Source organism: Larus michahellis, chromosome 2 (genome assembly GCF_964199755.1).
Source record: "Larus michahellis chromosome 2, bLarMic1.1, whole genome shotgun sequence".
Classification (NCBI taxonomy): domain Eukaryota; kingdom Metazoa; phylum Chordata; class Aves; order Charadriiformes; family Laridae; genus Larus; species Larus michahellis.
The window spans coordinates 110,488,077-110,513,305 of NC_133897.1; the positions used below are offsets into that span (position 1 = coordinate 110,488,077).

Sequence of the window (25,229 nt, forward strand, 5' to 3'; positions counted from 1 at the left end):
TTCTTTTTTGTCAGCATTACTGCAGACAGTTTATGGAAAGTTACCTGTTTTTGGCTCCACAGAAAAGTAAGGTTGTCCTTGCAATATGCTGTAAACCACTCGAGCGCTGTTGCCGTAAGTAGGATCATCTGCATCAGTGGCTGTCACTTGAACCACAGAGGTACCTGCAAAATGTTTAATGGACTGTTGTACATAAAAGATCCAAAAATCTGAACTACACTTATACAACATGCTCTGCCAATATATATCTGTAACAGTGAGAGGTGGGTTTTTCACTACCGTTCATCATTTCCATGCTGATCCAGCTTAGACTATAAGGTCCTCTTTGTGAACCAGTAGTATCAGATATTACTGAGTTCCAGCTTCCTAAATAGTCTCAGCCTTTGACTCACAGCAATAAAAACCATCTCACTCAGTAGCTTGCCATCTCTACCTCTGCCTTTGGTTGGTGGAGGTATGTGAACAATATTTCCTAAACGATGGTGATGCCTGAAGTACACTTAAGTAAGAAATATCATAATAGTTCCCCTTTGAAAAGAAGTCTGCATGCTAAAATTGTAATGAGTAATTGGAGATTTAAATATACATGCATATAAGCATTATATATTTTGATAATTGTATATATATAACATTACTTTTAGCCTATAAAGTTATTTACCCTTTTATAAAAAGATGGATGAAGAGTTCCTGTTTCATCTCAGAAAAAAAATGGTGAGAGCTGTCTCTAAATTTCTTTTAAAAATACTCATTTCCTTCAATAATCTGCAATACCTTAGTATCAGTCGTGGCAATAATCTGTGGCATAAACATTTCTTGAGCAAGAAACGTCTCTATGTTGACAGGAATAAGAAAGCAAAATGTCTAAGTGGCTAGAAAGAAAGATATATTTTGTAAAGATATCATTCTATTCATTACGTTCTCCATGTCAGTTCCCATTTGTTTTTGTTCTGTACAGCAGCTTCCATGATGTATGCTGAGAGCAAGATAAAACAACACTTGGGAGCCAGGACCTTGGCCATGGTCACCAGCCTTTGATAGCCAGAAAGGATTTTTTTTTTTCTCACTAGCAGATTGTCTGGAACATTGAGACCTTCCATTGAATAGCCCAGGGACCCATTTGGAGGTGATGTTGCAAATTAATATTGTAGCAATTTGGCAGAAGCCCAGTAAAGGTCTTCAATGGAGGATCAGATTCCCTCATAAACTGGATTTAGACACAAGCATTTGTTAAAGAGAGTATTCATTCTCCAAATGAACACATTTTTAACATGCGAAAATGAGAGCAGCAAGTCTAGGAACCACTCCTTAAGAACAAACTGCAGTAACAGCTGTCCAGCGTGAATTTAATATAAATTGTATTCTGGTCAGTTTTATTTGGATTTTTTCAGGAAGTGGGTGGGACAAAGTTCTGTTTGAAATAGTACATCCCCCATCCATTTTCCTCAGCTTTTTAATTCTCAGTTAAGGCATGGATCAAAAATGGGTCCTGGGACAAGGCTGCAGTTTTGGAGAGAGAAAGGATTAAGTGCAGCCCTCCATAAAATGGTACAGATTGCAAAAGATTGGACCTGTTTGAGTGAATTCTGACCAGAAATGATCGTTCTTAAGACAACTTTATTCACTTAAGTTATGGCCTAGCTAACCCACATTCTTGGTCTCTCTTCCTGAAGTATCCATGACAAAGTATTATGATTGCAATTCTATTTTAAATGCAATTTTTCTCTCTTGTGAACTGTCTAATATTTTTGGACAGGGAAAAGGTTATTCTGAACCTGAAATTTCACGTGCAACTATTAAGTAGATGGAAATTTTAAAAAGAAAATTGGTAGTTAATCCATCAAGTCATTTATCAGTTATGGGACTTAAAATACATCAATTTTCTGTTCACCAGTAACTAAGAGCTTTGATTCAGTATGTCAAACTGATTTTACAGATTACTCTATAATGTAATTTCATACAGGGACCTATTTTAAACTTGCCAGAGTCTCTCCAGCTTTTGAGTACAAGGGTATCATAATGACTATTTGACATCCTGTGTTCTTTCTGAAAGTCAGGCTTACCACATTTACAAAGTCCCTAAGCCCTGCCAATGACGCTTACAATGTCTGCAAATATTGGCAAAAGTGCTTATAAACCTCACACACAGTTACGTCTTTGCTCCTTCCTCTTGTTGCTTTCAAGGACTCCAAACCAATACAAGATCAAAGAAATTACAGGCTCTGTAACCTCAACACAGACATTTTGGAAATCCTACAAGCTTAGAGGCACTTGTTTGCTGTAAAAATCTATTGATGTAGCAAATAAACCCTCTACATTGTGTGAGATGAATACTGTCATTATCTGAATGTAACTGGTTCTCTCCTAAAACACATAGTTCCTTTAGAAAAATTTTATTTTAGGTAGAAAATCTAATACCAAATCTTTATGCGCTTGTCCCACTGGAGTGCAATTAGCAACCAAAAAAACAATGATACTTTTCTAGTCCCCTTGTGCTAATCAACTTCTCTCAGCTGGGGGAAAGATCTTTTAAAACAACTGCTGTTGTCATTATTTCTTTACTAGTTGCACACAAAAAACTTTGAGCTTCCAGCAGTCCCATGCCAAGAGGGACACTTCTGCACAATATGTTTTTTAAAAGAATATGCAAGCTAACACAAGGTATGCTAACTATGTGAAAAGCCCTACATGTAAAAAATCAGTTCCAAGGAAACATAATGCATGGAAAGATCAGCATGTGAAGTTTCCAAAGATTTTTCCAGAGGAAGCAGATTTCTCTTGAAGAATAGTAATTCCTTCAGAGGATGATCACTGCAACACAGAGCTGTCCTAATTACTCTTGCAATAGATTGATGTCAAATTCATATGCTTATTTTCCTCAAAAAATTGTAGAATAAAGCTCTATGAATACTTATGGGTAGTCAATAAATGCATAGGCTGAGGAAAAATGGGTAGTTGCATCGCAGTTCCAACTACGTCATCTTACAAAAGGAGAGTTTGTGTTTCTGCACTGAAATTAAGTCTTTCTTTTATTCCGGAACACTTTGCCCTACCTCATAACACAGGCGGTCAGCTGTCATACACGGGTCCAAAATTAGGACTTAGAGGTAACATGGGACAGTCAACAAACGGCATCACATCTTCACTCCATCCAACAAAATGAGTGTCCCAATAAATCTTGGTTATGGCAGCACTATTCAGAGCCCTAGGCTGCAGGTGTAAACAGGACACTAACTTTACCTCAAACTTTCATTAGTGACTTGGTATAACCTGTAGCTTCACAACTACAACTTTAAATATTTCTTAGAGTTTGTTTATCTGATATGGGTTGAAAAAAATAAAAGGGTTATTTACTGAAAAAATGTTCTTCACTCTCAGATATGGATTCCTCTCCAATTAGTTTTCTCTATAATTATGTCTTTGTAGCAAAGTTTCAATATCAGTCCATTAAACAGAATTCTACATGTAGCAACTTCATGAACTTCCTCAGCAATTACAGCAAATACTGAGGGAAAATCTGTGCTACTAATCAAAGGGCATTCCGCATATTTCTTCACTGATAATAGCTAATAGCACACTGAAGTTTGTGTGGCTGGCACAGATTTCTGGGGGTTTTTTTTTTCAAAATGTTTAAGCTATCATTCTTAACCTAACCTTTAAGCAGTAATCTGAGAACTTGACCTATTTAAGTTCCGATATTAGGGCAAAAGGAAGGGAGGAGTTTTTGCAGAGAGGATCTTAAGTTTAGAATGTTTTTTGTACTTCAATTTATGCAAGCCAAGATTCAGCAATGATTACAACACCTTGCAGAGGTCAACCTTTTCTGTGATAGAGTCAGATACAGGTAAACTGGTTGCTGAAGTTTATTTTGAGTTGGAGGTGCTTCAAAGGGATCCTTTTTAAATCTGAGTTTATTGCTTTAGAAACCTCTGCACAGAGCTTTTAAAAAGCTTGCTAGCAACTTCTGTAGTATTTTACCAAAGCTTTTAAAGGACTTTGCATGAGAGATTCTTGTGCTACTTCTGTTTTTAACATTGGTGAAATCATTTAAGGGAAAACTGGTTTCTAAAACAAGATGAACATAACAAATGCTTGTTTTTGGAACTGCACAAGCTTTTATCAATTGAACTGTAGCTACATTAACAAATTAAAAATAGACCTTTAAAGGCAGTGAGCTATTCAAGGCATTAACTGATATTAATTAATGATGTGGAATATGTGTAATACACAAAAAAATTCCATGACAGCATCATATTTCTACATGATATCAACTGCTACTAGAAATACTAAACACCTTTACTATCAAGTTATCCATAATACCTGCTTAATCTTTACATGCAACAGCCTGGCCTGGTTCTGCTCTGGTATTCCTGTGCTTCTGCCACTGGCCCTCACACAGAGCTGGTGCAGCAGTGCCTCCACAGCCTTTCCCCTCCAGGAGTGGGAAGGGGGAGAGACAGCACCTGGAGGCGATTCTACCTTCTCCACCTCCTCCCTCTCCTCCCACAGCCACCATAGGTTTCCTTCACTTGGGTCACTACCCGCTTGTACCGGATTTATGCATGACATAAAGCTTTTTTTTTTTTTTCTTTTTTTCCCTTTGGTATAGAAATCAAATGATTTTATCCATCTCAGTCAGAAATAAGTTTGGCAAGAATGTAGTTATGCTTGTGCTGGGCAACAAGCAAAGCTCTTGATATGTCTGGAGAGTAGAGAAGATTAAACAAAACCAAGACGATGTTGGGTATTGGAATTTTTATCCTCAGTTCCCTTGGCAATAAGCCAAACAGATCTGTATCTCACATCAGCTATTTTTCTGGTCAACATCACAGGAACACTCTTTTAATACTCTTTTAACTATAATTTTCAATCTTTTTGTTTGAAATATAACACTGCTAGATTTTTTAAGTAAGAGACATACTTTAAAAAAAAAAAAGCCCTATGATTCTAAGACAAGCTATATCTTTGAGGGTTTTGCTATGAACAGATTTACAAGCCATCAAGATATTTATCCTATCCAGGATAATCAATATAATTGGGCCTGACCCAAATATAATTTGAACCTGACCCGAAGTCATTTCAAATAATAGAAAAGATTGACTTCAATTAGCCTTAGATAATGTCCTAAAATATTTGTCAAATGAAATACAGAATCATTATACTTGCATAACCACCTTTTAGGTTAAAGGTTATAGTTCTCCTAGCTTTATGGTTAATTTGGGTTTATAATCCTCTGATCTCTTTCATTTTGTGTAATATCCAATTAAAAATCCTTGTAGGATATAATTTTAAATAAAATAGGAGAGAGATACTTTGTTTCTTCTTAATATTTCATGAATGCTCTAGGTGATTAATTAAAAATTGTGTTATACGAATTAACTATGAATCGATGTGACTATGTAAGACAAGTGCCACACAGGCATTTTGCAGTAATCCTTAATTCAGTAACAATGCAGTATTCAATAGTTGTGTGATACAAACCATGAAGATATTTAAAATGTACAGTTTCAGGAAGTTCATGAAAATGAAACCGCCCTTAGTCAACACAAATCCCTGAGAGTGCAAAAGTCTCAGTTAACAATTTTGCGCAATATTCCACCTAAGTTAACTGTGTATTTGGTGTTGCAGTCTGTATGGGCTCTCCCATACTTTTCTTTCAGTTGTTTATGTGGTAAAGATTCAGCAAAATATGCAAAAGCAGCTCATTTTTAAAAATAGTCCTTATGTTTTCCACTGCACATTCTGCACTCCCCACAGATTGATTCCCAATATATTTTTGGAACAAATGGAGCACGGGTGAGGGGTAGAGGCAAGGGTTTGTGTGTGCAAGTAAACCTCATATATCTGTAGTAGCTGTTCATAGGTCAATATGCCAGCACAGGACAAGACAGAGGTAACTCATGCAAATGGGAAATGTGGAGATATTGCACAAGACAAAGGTGCAAAAATTTAATCATTGCTGTATGCTACAGCTCACTTAAATAACCTAATTCTAAAATAAAACACCAATTTAAAATAAGGATATATTTTTTACAGAACATATTTTTGAAGTGCTGAATATTTAGGTTTTATGGTCTTAGATTATCTCTGTTTTTCCAAAGCACAGCAGTAAAAAGTTCTCAGCAATGCATTATGACTCATCTCCTCCCTGATGCTCCCCAAAAGGCTACTACTATTGCCTCTTCAGTCATCCACATAGTGTTTGAGTGACAATGAACAAAAGCCAAGTATCAAATGAGAAAGAGTGTCTATGCTTACTGCTTAGTAAAATAAATAAATACAAAACTCATTGGCAATGTTTTACTTATCTCTTATTGGCTCTTAAGCTGAGTTTCAAATATAACAGCAATGTTGACTAATGATCGCTGCAGGGCACTTAAGCAGGAAAGATTCTTTTTCTCTCTCAAGATCTAATTTAGAGGCATTTGACGTCCAAAAATACAGGAGGTGATAGTGAGGAAACTATAGCAAATTCTATATGGGCGATCTTACTGTAAGAGTATCAAATTTTGATATGGTTTAAAATCAGTCAAGCAAAGAAAATCCTAACTTCATTCACTCTCTTAACCTGAAGTGAGACTTCCCATATGCTTATTTCCACTGAAGTAGATTAAGTTCTTCTGTTTTTTTTTAGCTTTATGCTTGCATTTCTGATTTCAAATTAAAGGAAAATTTACCAAAATATCTCCAGGCGAAACTCCTATCTGGTCTAAATCAGTCAGCTTCCAAAGGAACACTGGCACCTGACAGCAGATGAGATTTCAGTCTCTTTAAAATGAAGAGATAGTGGATTTGATGTTGAAATTCTTCCCTAATTCAAACTCAGGAAAAATTAGCATTTCTTCTTTTCCACCAGAGGGTTTGAAGCCTCTAAAAGTCATTTTTCTCTGATGCCACTGGAATTTTGAAACTATCTCAAGCTGTACCTCAGTCCCTGCTGCTTGCATATATTTTCCAGAGACCTGTATTTCAGTATTAGAAAAGATATACAGTAAACTGTTACTTATATATGCAACACTTAACAAAAAAATTATGCTATGCACTAGCAGGAATTTTAATTTTTTTTTTTTAAGAAGGGGCTTTGTCTGAACAAAATCATGTATTATCACCTCTGAGTACCATAGCATAGGTGTGAAACTTATTATTGTTAATGAGAATTACAAAACAAAGCCTCTGGGCACTGGAATGAGAAATACACCATAAAATGCTTATCTGAATCCCTACATACCTATTTGAGTTTCACAACATTTTTGAAAGGGTAAATACTTAATCTAGCATGTTATTTCCAGTTAAGTCTTGAAATAGCTAACTGTTGCAGGTGCCTCATAGATAATTAAGTAGCTTAGTGCGATACAGTAAAAAAATAATGAAATTTTTAAAAAGGCAATAGGAACACATTTCCCAGAACACCAACAGTGTATTTTGCACTTACCCACAGGAGACATCTCAGGAACTCCAGCAGTGTAAGGACCATCCAGAAATTTTGGCTCATTGTCATTGATGTCCTGAATCTTAATGACGAACTCAGATTCTGGTTCCACGGGTTTATTAGTCAGCCTATCTAGTGCTTGTGCTCGGAGAGTGTAGTAGGCCTGCTCTTCTCGATCCAGCCTCTTTGTAGCATGAATATCCCCCGTGTTCTCATCAATAATGAAAATGGAACTTGCCCCTTCGCCTGACAAGATGTATTTGATGGAACCATCTCCTTTATCAACATCAGAGTGAAGCTGGTGAAAAATTGATGAGAGATGAGATTAACTTACAAGAGAGTCAGTGGCATGGAGATATGTAAAAATAATTCTTATGTCGAGCAGTAGTACATGAAATTTTATTGTACTTGGAAAGATAAGCTGAATGTTTATCGTGCGCGGCATGTGAACAACCATTAGAATCTGTCAGCTTGCTCTTTCGAGCAAGATAATTTCATTCTGTCCTGAAAACAATCTCATTTTCACATGCATTTGATATTGTCTTATGGTCTTCTCATAACAGTGTTTTGTATAGCCACACATACAAACATGTGCACATATGATTACAACCGTGATTTTATTCCTACCTGAATTTAACTACATTGTTGGTTCCAGCTTATTATCCTACTGAAGGGTGAGACTTCAAACAAATATCACGATAAACTTAATGTCCATGTGTGTTTACTCCAGTGCACGTATGGGAAACAACATACTGATTTTATACTGTTTACTGTGTAGAGCAGTAAAACACATCAAATTAATTAATACGGCCTGGTTGATAGATCGCCAATAACTTCACTTCCATATCTTCTTTTCCATTATCTAACTTCAGAAAAATGCAGAACCTAAGAAAGGCTGAGAAGTGTCCTGGCACCGCCTGAACTACACAGTATCAAGTGTCAGGTGCAACTTCCTTAGGACTACTTGTAGCAGGCACAGAACCAATGTACCCCTGTAGGTCCAAATGTATCTTCCATTCAAATTGGAAGACAGATTTTCAGTCAGAAACTTTCTTCCTCATCACGCAAGCTATTTTAAGTTACAGAGCAAGGTTCCACAGGTCTTGCAGGTCTTTTATGTTTACCGAGTCTCACCTTCCTGTTACAGAACACAGACTCAAACAATTCTCAAATACTTTTCAAACTTATATCAGAAACATAATTGATCTGGATATCACAGTAAAGTAACACACACACAATACATTTAATATGGTACAACTGAAAAGAACATCAATAAAATTCAAAGTACTTGCTCGCTTGTTAAAAGGTGGATTATTATAAATAGCTGAGGACAATGTTAAAGATGTTCGAATTCTTTATGTCTCTTATCTACTTTGTGCCTTTACTAACTCCATGTCATGTTGAGTTTGGAGGTAACTCTACTGTCATCGTCATCATAATTTCCTCCACTAATTTTTTTTTCTCTCAGCTGGGAGTATCACTGAGATAGTAATCACTTCCAGAATACATGCAGAAAATTGCTATCTCAGGCATAACTTAGCACAGCTGCAAAACCTTTTCCTATTTCAGCAGGGAAGTATTCGTGATCAGTTTTGAATTTTTCAGCTGGATAAAAAGCTGCCTATTTCTTAAACATTATTTCACTTTTGCTGGATATCTTACACTTATGCAATTAGAGTGCACTCTCTCTCTTTTAAGACAGAAATGGACTCTGAGTTTTGGAATGGATCAAAAAACAAAACCAGGGTGTCTAAATCAGATTAGTTACATTATTTCAAAATGTGGTTTATCCTCATCCTGCTGCTACCTAACTCCTGAGATAACTAAACAAGCCTGAAATTTCTTTGCTAGAGTTCCTCGAACACTTAAGGTCCTGCTTCTCAGCACACTCAGGAATAGTAAATGCTGACACGGTGAGCAGATCAAGGTAAAACATATCTCACGTCCAGGCTTTTTCAAGATCCACAGCACTGCATATTCCTTGGTCCTGATGGATGGGTGTTTATTCAATAAACCATAGTTCGGTTCATCTCATAAATCTGGCAGCTGGGGCTCTTGCTGCTTTTCCAAACTTGACTGGAGAAGTACCCATCTTCCCTACAAATAAGCAGTGGGACTGTGCAAGTAAGAACATGTCTGGCTTGTGTTCAATTTTGTTTTACTTTTTTTCCCCCTCTTTTCTTTTTCTAAGACATACTTCAGGGTGCATAAGTCTCCTACATGCTACAGAAGCATTGTGTGAGTTCCCCTACATAGCCAGAATACTACAGTCTAGACTGAAATGCTGAACATCACATTACCCCAGAACTGAAGTTATGGGGTATAAAGATTCAATGTCTTTGTCTTCTTGAAGTGCCTCAGTTTTCTCCATATCTCATATTTTAGCAGAGCACTGGTCTTTCTGTGGTGGCTGAGACTCTTCTGTTCTCCCTGTAAAAGTTATTCCACCTTTTGTGGCATACTTAAGGGTGTGCTGGATGAAAGAAAAGCAGGTGACACCATCATACCCAGCAGTTTATCAGGTAGAGCAGTTTTCTGAAGGTTAGAGATGTGCAAGTAAATGTCTTCAGACAGAAGGGATTCCATGTCTTAGCTTGCTGAGAGCAACATAGCATTCTCGGTGAGGGAGAAGCCAAGCCCATCAGCACACCAGAGTGTAGCACTCACACCTAGGTCTCATGTTGCAGGACTGTACAACCTCCCTTTCACCTTGTATTTAGATCAAACCCTATCCTGAATAACTTTGTAGCAGTGTTTTGAAAGAAAAGAGAGCTTCGGGGGAGAGGCCAGAAGTGTAAATCCTCAAAGATGCACTGAGTAAGGCTTTCACATCCCAGAGAAAGAAGAAATTCTGTAGCTTCAGCATTTCCCTTTTGCTCACTCAGTGGCTCACTGATTAACACGTTGTTTTTTAAGGAGTCCCACACTGAGGTCCATAAATCTCCTCATGGATTACACTATAGTGGCTGGTGCCCTGGAGTGAAATGCTGAACAAAAGCCACTTTTTGGAACGATGCCTTAGTAGAAAACTGCTACCACACGGATTAGGAAAGTGATTAGCAGTGACCTTTGTTACTCCAAGGTTGAGGCTCTGGGAGAGCAAACTTCTTTGTATTTGTGTTCTACTAAGCCTTTAAAAAACAACATTGGCCCATACTCAAGTTAGTAAAGCACCATTCTCTACCTACTTAACCCCAGGAAGGTGATATAACTCAAGATTTAGATTATCTTTGGCACCGTAGTACAATCAATTCTGTGTAAAGCCCTCTAAAGATTTTTTCAACATTTTTATGTTTATTTTAGTGTCAATCTGAGATAATTTAAAAGTACAATACAAGAGAACAATGCAAAAATAATCTCAGCTGACAGATAGAGATGCATGTTTGGTGCAGTTTTCAGATCACCTTTATTACCATTTTACCCAAAATAATCCTTCCAACAGTGATCTTCAAAGTCGTTAATGTAGAGGCATCAGAGATTTGCAACTAAAAATAAAATTTTTAATGCAGCAATTCTGTACCATATTTACAGTTTTGCTACTACCAAATGTGAGTTCAAACTAACTACACCTCCCGCTATTTAGTTTAATATTGTGGGAAGTAAGAAGTGGTATTTTCCTTATAATGTTGACTTTAGAAAACACTGCATGTTCTTTTTGGTGGTTGTGGGGTTTTTTGTTTGTTTGTTTTATTTTTTGTTCAGTTTGGTTTGGTTTGGTTTTTTGCCTGGTTTTTTTTAGAGAAGTAGTACATTTAAGAATGAGACCTGGGATTTTTATTTGTTCTTGTGATTAATTTGGCAACAATTATATAGAAGGATATTGGTCCTCAGGACAGTTGTACTTTACAGGAAGGCTCCAGAAAGCATCTACAGCAATGCCATCTACTAGCTTGTCTGTCACTTCTCCCACTTTCTACAGAGACATTCACATAGGAGACAGAACTGGCAGCTCGGTCTGTAGCTGTACATGGGGACTATGACTTTAGAAGCAGACAGGATCAAGACAAAGACAGTTTCAAACTCTTGTTCCAAGAGACATGGAGGATTCAAGGATTCACTGAGTAAATCTCACCTGATTCCATTCTGGAACATCCCAGACAAATTTTCTTTCAGAATTATTTTGCAATAAATATTCCCTTTGTGTTATGAAAGAGGAATGCTATAGATAAAGATGGTTACATATTTCCAATTCATTTCATCCATAGCCACCTCCAAGCAATATCCATGATGGTCACTCTCCAGTTTGCCTTGGCTTTCAAGTAACCTTATTCCCAGTATAAGATTCATGATCCAGTTATTATATACTGATCCTATTGCTGCTTTGTTACATTCCAAACACATTTAACCTGAAGATTTTAAGAGTTTTGGTGTTGGGTGTTCCCTGCATTACACCATGTACAAGAAAGAGTACATGAGAACAGCAAAGGGAAGCAGCAAGTTTCTGCAGAGAGACGATACATTTTTAAAAGGAGGATAACTTTTAATGTTCTAGGAAAGTTAGCAGATAGATAGTGAACAAGTCTAATAAGAAAATTCACACAAGCCTTGTGGAAGCAGAGAGGGCCAGTGTGTATAAGAAGCGTACTTTTTTTTACTCTTTTTTGGAAGGTAATTTACTGGGTGCCCTCTACTGCCTCTGAACTCAACCCAAAAAGAGGGCACTCATATCTTATTAGGTACACTCCTAAAACTCCTCTCAGTTTTAGAAAATGCTTGTTTGGATATGTGTGAGAGAAGGAAACAGTCAGCTTCACTCAGTAGCAAAGGCATTATTGCCCTAATTCCTTAATGAATGCAATTTTGTCCTCACATTTTTTTGGCCTTGCAGCAATATAGCTTAGTATAGGGTCTTGCCTAATGCATTTATCTTTATGTGAACCCTTAGAATGATAATTATTCTAGGGAAACCCAAATAATACATTTCCTTCAAGATCCCTAATACTCAATAGTTGATTGATTTTGCTATTTTTAGATACAGATCTGTACAACCAAAGATGACGTCATTTTGCATCACTTGCCATTGAAGTATGCCATTGCAGTGTTTTCAATAGAGAAGGAAATTTATTTTTTCCAGTAAACAGAGATACTGCACTGCATTAAAAGCAATTTATCTGGCCACCACTGATCTGTTTGAGGTCTGAATGAGAGGTTTGTTATTTCTCCGATTTTCAGTTCAGGCTCCCTTAAAGCAGGTGCAATGTCCATATGCGTCTCTTCTCTGTTTTTCCTTCACAGAGATCTATCTTTGCTTTTGTTCCTCCCATTGCAGAGTTTACAGGTTCTGGGTGAAGAAGAAAAGCACAGGGAGAACATGAGGAGCTGCCAGGTTTTCAGCACCAGCAGGATCACAGAGGTATGGTGAAAAAGAGACAAACAGAGTAAACACGAGATGCCTCAGTACAACCTAGCTCCATAGTTCCCTGAAACCATAAGAAATGTGCACTCATTTGCAGAAAACAAAAAAGTTTTCTCAAGGAGGAGTTACCTTGCCTGCACCCTTTCCTTTCTTGCTGTGAAAGTAACTAGAAAGGGAGGAGAGGAATGAAGACTGTCTCCTCAAGACTATGCAGGCATCCATAGTTCTTTGTGATATTGAACTGATGCAACTGTAGCTTTATTCCTGTCTTCTCACCAAAAGCATGGAGAGACTAGGAAGAAAAAAAAAGACAAAAGGAAGAAAGAACACAGAGCCAGGACCGATCTTCTCCATTTTATAACCACAGCCTACTGTCACAAAACATCTGAGAATTGATTGTAGGCGGAAGACGCTCTTCACGTACAAGATGCCCCCTTCCCCGCTTTCTGGGAAGACTTACAAAGAGAACTTGCTGGGTCTGTACAGGCTAAATATGTAATTGCCAGAAGATGAAAGAAAGAGGGTGATTTGAAACAAATACTTAATTTGGCTATTTCTATTAAATCTTGCTCACCACAACAGCCAGGTTCTTAAAACTTCTGTTCTTGGATTCAGTATTTACTGTGGTTGCACCTAGAAGGTTTTGAAATCCCTTTTCCCCTCAGGTTATCACTGCCAGTAAATGTTTCGAATAGTGATGACTCATAAAGTACTAGATTATTTTTCTCTTCTTTTTTAAATACAACACTGTATTTGTTAACTATCAGGGTAACTAAAGGTTCAATGTTGCTGATCTGGAAAAATTTCAGTGCAAATGATAACTAATATTTAAAATTCATCACAGACAATGGAGTTAAGATTTAAGTAAATACAGCATGCACACATAACACATTTCTGCGATGTTTAAGGCCCTCACAAACACATTAGTTATTAATAAATTGTTTTTCTCAGAGTGGGCTATGAAACTCTCACCCTTGTAAAGTGTAACCATATTTCAAAATCAACAGCCTAAGACATCTTTTTTAATTTCCTTTTCTGTCTCATTACAGAACTCATATGGGACAGAAACAGATTCCCCAACATTTTATTGATGTCAGCAAAGTCTTGTGATTCATGTAATTGACTTCACACCCAGGCACTAGTGAAAGTATTATTCAGCAGGTAATGATTTTCTTATAAAAAAAAAAGTCTTTTTATTCCAAGAAACATTGAGAAAGTGATAAAGGAGCTCCTGAAGGGCTTTTGTTTTCTTTTGGTTTTATTAATTTATGTAAAACTATAGTACAAGCCTGGGGTCAAAAAGACTTATGCTGGTCTATGTTCTGTGTTTTCAGCATAAGAGATAATACTGAAGACAAGAGATCAAGTCAATATAAATGGCTATACCCAAACCCCTAACATTTTTAATTAGAGTCTGAAAAGAAGGAATACACTTGTAATGCTGCCAGAGTTTCCTTGTCTCAGCAATCTTGTCAGTATAGTAGGGAACCAGCATAGACAACTGTGCCACAGTGGCACAGTTTGCCACTTTGACATACTAGCAATTTCATGCACTGTTTTGTTGCCTCGAGACTTTATCCTTGTCAGGCAAGTGCAATGATAGTCACGTGGTAATACAAAAAGGTCCCATGCTGTAGACCACTGCACAACCACATTATATTTATCTAACACAAGAAGCTGGTGACAGGCTTGCTTAAAACCCAGTCAGCCTAGATAAGTCTTCTCTTCTGTGTTGTTCTAAACAACCCCAAATTGTCTCTAGAGAGTTCAGTTGACCAAAGACGTAAGAGCTGCTGAGACAACCGAGGTCCAAGACATTCCTGAGATCTCCTCACATCCAGCACTGTCCCTATAGGCTGACTGAAGTCAGGCTGTCTCCAAATCCTTTTTTGTCTTGCTACAGGTAATAGTAGAGTCCTACGAATGACCACAAGCTAATATATCTACCCAGGATCACCACAAAGGCAATGAGATAATGAGAGGTTACCTGTCACAAGAGCACATTTCACATTCAAGGTAAAATGAGGGCATATCCCTTTGGGATTATCAGTGGTGTCATCCCACAGCTTGTCCTTAATAGCCCTCCTGCAGGGAGGTTTATTTTGACCTCTGAGATCTTCATATTCAGCAGTGTATATAAAGCTGGTGAGAAAAAAGCTCCATCTACACCCAAGTATTCAAGCAGGTGCATGATTAAGAAAGCATAGGATAAGAGAGAAAATAAATACGGATAAAGAGGGAAGAGAGGAAACTGAGTCTAAAAAAAAAAACAAAAAAAAACCCACACAACATAAAAAAAATCCACAAACCGAAAAAACAATTTCGATGAGAACATGGACAAGTTTGAATGAAGGACCAGGAGAGTACTGGAATGGGAAATAGACTGATGAAAAATCTCAAATGAATGTGATGAGGCAAAGGAGATGGGGCAAGCGGAAGACAAAGGGAGACAGACAACAGGAAGAATGACAAGCTGAAATGTAAGGAAAAAGCAAGAGAAAAAGTAAAAAGTACAAATGAAAGAAAATGTTGAAGTAGTAAGTGGAGCTGACCTTCAGTGACTGATCAGTGCTAGACAAGAACACTATTTGAGAGTAAAGCTGTATAATTTTACCACTTATAAATTTAAATTTCTAATTTAACAGGCATTGCTCTGTGAAATGCAACAGGAATTAAAAAGGCTGATAACCTGAATCTGGTCAGCTGTCATGTTACTGAGGGTATGTATTACTACTACTCCAAATTCACAAAAAAACCTGCCTACTCTGAAGGGGGGAGGGGGAAAAGATGGTGCAATTTAAATTGTTATTGGCTTCAAAGTGCTGGAGACAGGGGAGCAAGCATAAGAAACATGAGTGATGGGCAGGGAGAGTAGCATAAGCATCAGCTTGGTCTGAATGAACTGGGCATCATTCTTTTTTAAAAAAAATCCTCATTTCCACCATCAATATATTTTCTGAACTTGTTTTTGCTTCTACAGAATGCATGTTTCTGTGCCTAAGAAATTAAAATAGTAAGAATTTTTATTAATTTGCTCAGATTTATTCTCTCCTATCATCAAACTTGGAATAAGCAGTTAGGCTTTACTATCTCCTCCTTCCCCAGTGTTGCTTCCCCAGTAAAAGGTTCAAAAATGTTGGTGGAAGAGTTTATTAAAAGATATATAGCCCTTATACTCTGAAGTGACTGATCAGTGCTCCAGGAGGATAATAACCTTCTCACCTCAGCCACATGAAGTGAAGTGAATATTTAATTTTGCCAACCTTTTGAAAAAGGGGTGTTAAACGGGAAAGAGAATACTGAAACTTCTTTAGTTCCTTGACAGTTATTGTTCAAACAAAATTCAAAACAGAAGTACCAAAATTCTAAAACTTATACTTCATAACATTCCAGTTAGTATCTAAGTAAGCCCTCAAGGCTTCTAAATGGAAGACAAAGTTCAGATGAAAGTTTCCTCTAGGAATTAGAGATACTGTCATCTAAAGGCTAGTGAGCTGAATAATTAATAGGAAATACTGAAAACTGGATGTGATAAGAGCAACCATGTCACATTTTTATGACATTTCTTTCCTCTTAATAATGCTCAGTTGTGTCTATTGTGTTCTCTGTCTCTCTGTGTATACTTATCTAATTTAGCTTTTTATATACAGTGATATGGTGATTGTATATGTATATATACACAATGTGTGCATACATTTAAGTGTATGTGTGTATACATACATCTGCACACGCATGCGGACACATATATTTCCTTATTCTGTCCTCTTCTTTTCCAATCCCTGCAGATGATGTACTCACAAATCTGTGCCTTCTCCCCCCCCAGTTTTAATAAGAACATGAAATGCCCTGTGGCGACAGGGAATTGTGCAGCCAGCCCATTAAGATTAGTGCAGCTACAGGAGGAACTGCAGAAGCAGCTGCTGCTGTAGATGGAGCTGAGTGGGCATATGTAGCCGGCTGAGTATTCTTGAGGAGTTTTAATGGGCCATCATCACGACATGTCACTCTCCGAAATGACTATTTGTCATTCACACTCTTAAAAAGACAGTTTGGCAGCTTTGGGAGGTAAAAGCCATCTGTATACTGTGCATCATCACGTACTAATTGCATAATATTTATTGGGGGGTGGAGGGACAGCAATACTGTATTGTAGCACCACCAAGAGCCTGCAGGCAACATAACACGTTCAGAATAGGAGTAGAAAAAAAGAGACTTGTGTTCCCCTCACACACACTCTTCAAGCTGTCCAGAAATTATCTTACTAGAATTTAGATTGGGGGAATAGACCACAGTGTTTGTAAACAATATGCACATTGGAATCCTTACAGACCTGTTCAGTAACCAGCTTTGTTTTGTTTTGTGTTTTCCCAAACCACTCTCAGCCCATCAGTATTTATTCCTTGGAGTACTCATTCTGAGTATTTCAGTAACAAAACTGCATCACTGACAAACCAAGCCAGAGAGTGGTGGATTTGCTGTCTGACTTACCATATAAAAGCTGCTCCTGTTCTCACCCAAATAGACTTAATTTTTGATTAAAGAAACCAATGACTCAAACCTCATTTATACAAGTGCCTAAAACAATTAAATAATGTGAAAATACTGCTGAAGTGAAATTCTGTTTACGAATTCCTGAATGTTTATTCTTATCAGCTGTATTTGGGTCTCTGCATTTACTTATTCTCCAGGAAAGGGACTAGGTTCTCTTTCATACATACCAATAGTACTTTCACATGATCCATATCTATTCATAATGCACCATACTACTTGCTGTTATATACTAAACCACCATATTTATTGGTCCAGTGATTTGATTTATTTTCTTGCCAAGAATCACTGAAGCTCTAAGACAAAATTCTGTTAAAGTCGCTACTGTCTATTTCAGCAGTGTAATAAAATTGTGTGAGGATGCTCTCTCCCTGCATTCCCCACACATAGCTTCTATGAAAGTGATCAGGCTTAAAAAAATGTAGCATGGCAACTAAATAACAAAGACCCTAGTATACCTCATAATAGAATATCTCTGGGCTAGCGAATGTCCATCGGTTTGAAAAGTTTATGCACGTGTAGCAGCTAACAGCAACAGAACCTTCAAGAAACTTCACTCATTCTTCTTCTTAACTTACTTCCCCGCTACACTTGAAACAATGTCTGCTTCCATAATATTAATACACATATAGTGAAGAATTGTGTCTTGAGCATACACTTTTCTTGAACAAAATACATAGATGTACATATGCATAAATACATATATTTTTAGTGATATTAATATTTTATGTTCTTATACCACTGTACATTGTAAAGCATGTTAATCTTTTTATTAAATATTTATGATTTTGAAGACTTTTTTTTTTAAAAAAAAAGTGTCCAGAGAATCCATGAATGCACTTTGCCTTGTGGCACAGGAAAGATAGAATAAGGGGAGATGAAACAAGAAAGGCAGTAGCAGAATTTATATATTTACAATAATGCAAAATGAATGCTTTTACTTTGTCCCTGTTCTTGAAAATAGAAACAAGAAGAAAGAATCCAAATATGCTGACTGGAAAGTCATTTCTCCTATATTGCTTTTTCTACTTAGCTGTGATAATTCAAGCCTAGGATTTCAACTATGGAAAATGAGAGCATATTAGAGGATCTATTTTTTCATATCTAACTCTGTAATCTAAAGAATTATCTGTAATAGCACTGAGTGGGAAAAATAATCATACACATTTCTTCTTTGACTACCATATCGACAATACCAAATTTACAAACAAAAATTCATTTGGTATTAAAGTCTTTTCTGAGATAAGATATGTACTTATACTGAATGTCTTTATTTTAGAGTGGAAATTATACCTCCCATATTGTTTCTTCTTTGTCAAACTACTGATCTATAGTTTAGAGTGATTATCCTGTTTCTGCTTCAACTATCCAAAATAGCTTGCAGCGTTGCTTTGTTGATAATGATTTTTCTCATAGGAACCTGCTTCCAAAGAACCTTAGTACCAAGGAATAGATACCCAGGGGGTGTAGAGCTTTTTTCTGATGTTTTTGGTTTGGTTTTATGTTGTATCCATTCCTCAAATTTCATTTGCTCTTTAAAGCTCAATGCTACTAAAAATCTGCTTGTAATCTTACCTTGCATGTTAGTGGGAAGTGCTGAAACACTGAAAGACTAGAAGACAAAGGTAAAATACGTAACAGTAAAGCAATTGAACTGATTACTGTGACTAATTGTGTCTGTATAAAAACACATATATATATTATAAAGTACTGGACTACAGAAGACAGCACGATCTGATCATTCTAATGATGAAAGATTTACAATACAGAAAAAATGTAATTAACTGGGTCCACAGCCACACTAACCTATAATTCCCTGAAAACAGTTAAGGACTTGTTAAATAAAATGTATGAAACTGTTAAAAAAAAAGCAGAATTAATGTGTGGATCTACATCTTAATTTTTAACATACATAAATGTTGATGTACATATCAGGGCATCGGTGTTCGTTATTGTGTTTTCCTTCTTAAAAATTAAATTCCTATTGTCTTTCTTCATAAAGTTTTATATGTTCGCATAAATGCAATACTTAGTGCTGACTTCCCTGAAAGTTTTGTAGTCAACACACAGATATTTCTCAAAGCATTTCCACATATCTAATCCCATAAGTATTCCCACTAAAATCAATGGGACTACTCCTAGATTTAAAGTGCAAAATTAAGAATTTGACACAATGCCTATATCACACATAATTAGTCCCTGGGAAGGTGTGTTGGGCGAGTCATAACTGCTCAGAGCTGACAATGGGTCAAGGAAATAAAACAAGAAGAGAGAATTTTGAATGTAAAACTTTACTATAACATTTTAATATGAGTAAATTATTTCATATGAAAAGGGCAGCAATGAAAATCTATAGCAAAGCATTACAGTTTCATTGCTAACATAACACAATATAACATGAAAACCCAATGCATGACCAAATAAAGTGCAGTATTAGATATCTTCCTGTAGACACTTGTGTTTTAAAATGAGTTCACTTGAAAAGAGCAGAAGAATCCCTTGGTTAACTTATTATCTTAAAACACAAGTTACTGTTGTCAGTATGTTTACATTTCATTTAGAATCCCTTTTTCAGTCTGGCTTGATTAAACACCCTAACATATCTGTAGCGCTTTCTGTTAACTGCTATGACCGATTACTAACACTGCAGTTCAGTAAAAGTAAAACACTGAATGACAAATAAATGGTTATTTTTTTCAGTAGGCTATAGGAAATTATGGTTTTTTTCTTTTTTCCCCTGCTCTTATGTGTTTCACAGAAGATGGTATATCACATCGATTTTTACTCAAAAGTGTTTCTAAAATACATATCCATCCATCCATCCATATGTACTGGCTAGTTAATTAACAGCCCATTGTTCAAAATTTACTCCAAAGAGCAGGGAAATTTAACCCTGTGCTACGTCAAATTAAATCTCTGTTTTAGAATTCTTTAAGTTAGGAAATCATCCTTATCCATTTACAGCATGGCAGGACTTGCTTAACATTCATGAAAGTTGGTACTAAGCACATGCCTAAGCGCCTTTCTGAAATAGAGCCTTAATCCCTGTGCAAAAGAAGGGTGCTTTAATGAACAGCAATGTGCATCACATAGACTAATTGTAAGAAGCAGAATTGAAAGCTTAAGTGATTCCATTACATAAATTCACACTGTAGCTGTTCAGTATTCAGAACAAGATGAAGTAGGGTATGCACAGTAAATACAGACATTTGAAAGTCTACCTTAAACTGTTCAGATCATTTAAAGTGATCCTTTGTGAGTAAATACTTTAAAAGGTTTGATTTCTTCTTAACTTTATTTTTTTAACCATTAATTTGCAGGTCTTCTGGGGCTTTCAGATATAACCAGACTGATCTCAAGATAGTAATCATATTTTGATAGGTATTTTTACTCCATAGGATTAAAGGCTGGGAAAGAAATGCTTTTAATGTGCTGTTTTTCAGAAAACATTTAGGGGGGAGGATAATGCATTAGTATTTAAAAACCATAACAAACTGCCTTAACATGAACAATACTAGGTTAATTGTAAAGCCTTCCAGCTTAGAAGGATTTTAACAGCTGTATGTAAAGGGCAGCGCTCTCCTGGTGCCTTTTTCTATTTTGTTGAGTATGATAAGTGTTTAATAAAGACAATCTCATCAAATTCCTATGCAGTCATTACACCTTGTTTCCTCAAATCATATTTTGACATTCCAAATGATAAGAGAAGTTATTTATGGATTAAAATTGAAATTCACTCATTGTTTTTCAGCAAAACCCATAGATGTTTGCCATGTACAATGCTGATGCCAACCTGGGATTTTTTCATCTGTTCTTCGTGTTTTCACCAGAACACACTCTTGCTGTTTTTCTTACTAATTGACATTAAATGCCGGCAATACAATCAATTTATGTGCCATTGATAACAAATTATGAGAAAATACTGAAATGGCAGGTGTTATTTTACGTTGGTCACATATACTTGCTGAATCTACATTAAAATTCAAATTGTGCAGAGCTGTTTCTAATTCTGAAAGCCATCTGGATTCTATTGAAAATGTTCAAAGTCTTCTTTCAGACACTTATTTCTGAAGGTTCTAGTACTTCACATATATTGAGAACTTTCGATTTACATAAAACCCCCTCTGATTATCTGAAACGTGTCCTTTTGCCATTATAAAAGACGTTGCATAGGGTACATAATTCAAATTCTTAGATGGTCCCTGATGAAATTAGAGCAGTCTTATCTAATGATCATTTTCACATTGTTCCCTTTCTGAGTGAGCTCTCGTTCAATAGAAGTAGAGTACACAATGAGTTCGTTGTGAGAACACTCCCTGCTTCTGAAGCATTGTCAACATGAAGGTATAGGAGTTATTAGTATTGTGCATTCCATTAACTGCAAACAAGATCAGTCATCTGAATTTTCTCTCATCTACCTCAAATGTTTCAACTCAGATGACTGTTACTAATTTGTCTGTCATACTTCTTGTGTATACCATCAAACACCTTCCTAAAGGGCTCTTTTGTTATAGTATATGATTGTTTTTTTATAGTATTTGATTGGTTTTATAACCAAATCCGAAAACAATGAATTACTCTTGGAGATTAGAGTTTAAATCACTATAATACTTGCCCCCAGCATTCAAGACTGATCTTTACTAAGTTTCACTTGACACAGCATGTAAACTTCTCTACCAGATTGTCTGAGCACTCTCAAAGCTTAATTGATCCAATTTGCATGTCTCATCCTGGCAGAACTGTGCATCATTTCTATCCTTTTGGACTAAGTGATCACAATCTAATCACTTTGTATACAAAGCAGATGGAAAGTTTCCAGCTCCTTTGCTATCCCCTTGCATGCATCCATATTAAAACAATTCTAATTCAACAAGCAATCTGATCTTTCTGTATTTTTATAGGATTACTGTCTCATTGATTGGCCTTCTGTCACCAGTTGTAATGTTCAGAACTTTATACTCAAGGCATTTCCACTTTTGTCTCACACCTTCTGTGTGATCCATTAGAACGATCACTTAATTTAACAAACTATGCTAAATATCCCTTGGGGAAGTTCTATATGGCTTGGTGTAAATCAGCACAGCTCTGTGCACTGGAAGGAGAGAGCAATTTCCATTCATTGAGGATCTGCTCCTGTATTTTTAAGGGAAAACAAATAATTAATTATAATCCCATTCATAAAGTTCTGAGCCTTGTACATTAATTCGATACTGCTAAAAATTGTATATCTTTTAAAAGGAAAATGCTATTTTAAATTCAGTAAATATTTTCATATAGTGGTTGTTTCTGTACATGAAACAGAAATCTCTTATTTGTTATTTTTCTGTACTTGTTCCTTTAAAAATGTGCAAATTGTCATTTAAATACAATGGGAGTTTTGCAAAAAGTTATATTACTTATGAACAGATGAAATGTATCTTATGAAAATAACACAAATAAATAAAAGCTCCTGCAAAGAAAAGTCATAAGCAGATCAGTCAAACTAATGAGGATCAAGGCTGTATAAACTTAAAATGTCATTAAAATCAAACTTTCTGAAGTAAACAGAAAATTCTACTTAATATTCTCACTTGTAGCTCACAGCTGGAATTTATATTCCCCACCTGTCTCTAGTTTATATATATCTTCAAAGGTCATTGTGTTTCTTCAACTGTAATCTATTCCTCGCATTCCTGTCTTGTGAATCCTTTGTCCTCCTAATGTCCAGAGATCTTTTGCTCTTCTGGGAATTTGTGGTTGGCTAGTATTGGCTCATTTTTGCCTACATGCATCCTTTTTATTGCTTCTTCCTCTTTTTTTTTCTCCATTAATCTCTATTCATATCTGATATGCCATATCATAAAAAAAATTTGTGAGATGGCAAAAACATTGTTTGGGGTTTTTTTTAATTTGTTTTCAGTGAAGAATACATGAGAAACTCTAAAGCATGTTGTTCACAGAAGTGATCAAACACTGGTGATCAGTGCTCATGACAACACAAGATAAGGAATACCCTTCAGTCTGCTCTGCAGCTACTTTTAAAACAGGTGGAAGTCTGGAAAGCAAAACCAATGACTATATAAGAGAACAAAGCAACCAGATTGCGCTGTTAAAATCTCCAATTTTTATCAAAGGGAAAGCATGCCAGTTCAGTAATAGACCCATGTTACTGCGTCCATATATACACAAAAGTAGCTGTACAAGTGGAAGGATAGTATTTGTTCAATAGCATATCTAGTGAATTCAATGTTAACTGGCAAAGAACAAACTGAATTAACCAATTGAACCAATTGGATCATAAAAAAAGGCATTAAGACAGTAAACAGGCTTTCTATTAATATGCCGCATGCTGAAAAGTGGTGGTATAAAACCAGCAATGCCTTTCTGTGACTTGCATGTCCAAATAGACTCAGTGGACAAGTCATATGTAAGCTGTTTGTATTGCAACCTTAGCTGAATCTTGTAAAGACAAGCTCTTTCTTTCCAGGAGACAAATCATGCCTCCGGTTACATAAGTAAAACCCCTGCTATCTTCAGATTCTGTTCTCATTGTAAAAATGTATGGTCCCATAGGTTACAACTGTGTCGTGCAGGTGTAAGTCAGTGGAACATAGCAAACACGTCTGTGGATGACACTCAAGAAATAATAGAATGCAGTTTGCTGTCTCTCAGCTGTGTTAGCTCAGCAGGACTAATAGCAATAATAAGTAGGAAAAAAATTATCACCAGAACAGGCAGGTGTGACTCACACATAGAATTCATCTATTGAGTAACAAAGTATAATTTTATACAGTCAGTTTTAAGAGCAAATTTTCTGCTACTCTGTAAACAATCAGACACATATTAGACCATCATATTGTACTTAGTGAAGACACCCAGGGTTTCTAAGCCAACGTGAAGACTCAGGGCTCAGAGCTGCCTTTTCCATATGGCAACCTGTTGCTTCTTCTGACAGTACCACACTCCACCCTGAAGGCATTTAAACCTTCAGTTGAGGTAAAAAAAAATTAACAGTATTGAATGTTTTCCGTGATCCAACTTTACAGCAAATCATCAGGAAAGGCCTATTGATTAATGAGACACACAACTTCAGGAGTATGAAGTACAGAACAACTCTTAATTTCTTTTCCAAAACACCACTTATAATGTTGTCCTCTGCCAAACATTATTAAATAATATCTTAATGTTTTAGAGTTTAAGAAAATCTCTTATTTTATTGCATCACTTCTGGTGCCAACAACAAAACCTAAAACATTCTTTGATTTTGAGAATACACTAGGAAAGCATTGAATGTAATGTTCATCGTTAGTTGTATTTGTATTTCCAACAGATCCAAGTAATTATGGGAAAGAAAGATCTGGTTTCACCTCATTATTCTCTACAATGGCACTTGTACCAGTTCTGTCAGAGTTCTGTTGTCAGTAAATGTTATTTACAGGTGCACGAGTGTTTGATTCCAGGAAAACTTGGAATATTGCTGATCAGTTTGTTCACTGCCATAAACTTAATCTTCTGACCTTGATGGTTAAGCTGCAGCATGTTTCCCTTGTATCTTGTTAATTACCTTACAAAGTAATTTTCCAGAGAATTGAATCTGATCCACAACCTGTTAGATCATCCTACTACAGTCCAAAACTGTGTTCCAAATTGGTCTTTGCAGTTTAAGACAGTACAAAGCAAGTACAAAATGGTCAGAACTGGAAGGTGGGTGACCGTATCTAATACACAGAAGATTAAATTATTTCAGAAGGAAAGGTAAATATCTTGTATTTTTAGTGTAGTCTGCTACACTCTCTAAAGGTATCAGAATGATCTGTCATCAAGGTGGACATCTTAATCTTTCTGCCTTCCTTGTAGCTTCATTGCCTTCTTGGCGGATATTTTGGAAGCAAAGCAAAGCACCTGGACCCTCAGTCTGCA

The 25,229-nt window shown here is 36.4% G+C and overlaps 1 protein-coding gene across 2 annotated transcripts in view; it reads right to left on the bottom strand.

The window, feature by feature from the left end:
- Nucleotides 1-25,229, bottom strand: part of LOC141739399 (cadherin-7) — an 83,871-nt gene that overhangs the window by 36,827 nt on the left and 21,815 nt on the right. For both annotated transcript variants that reach the window (XM_074576562.1, XM_074576563.1), the window contains exons 3-4: nucleotides 7,430-7,724; nucleotides 45-164 (exon numbers count right to left, since the gene is read on the bottom strand). In XM_074576562.1, the coding sequence (XP_074432663.1) occupies nucleotides 45-164; nucleotides 7,430-7,724 (415 nt within the window). The remainder of the gene's footprint in view (nucleotides 1-44; nucleotides 165-7,429; nucleotides 7,725-25,229) is intronic.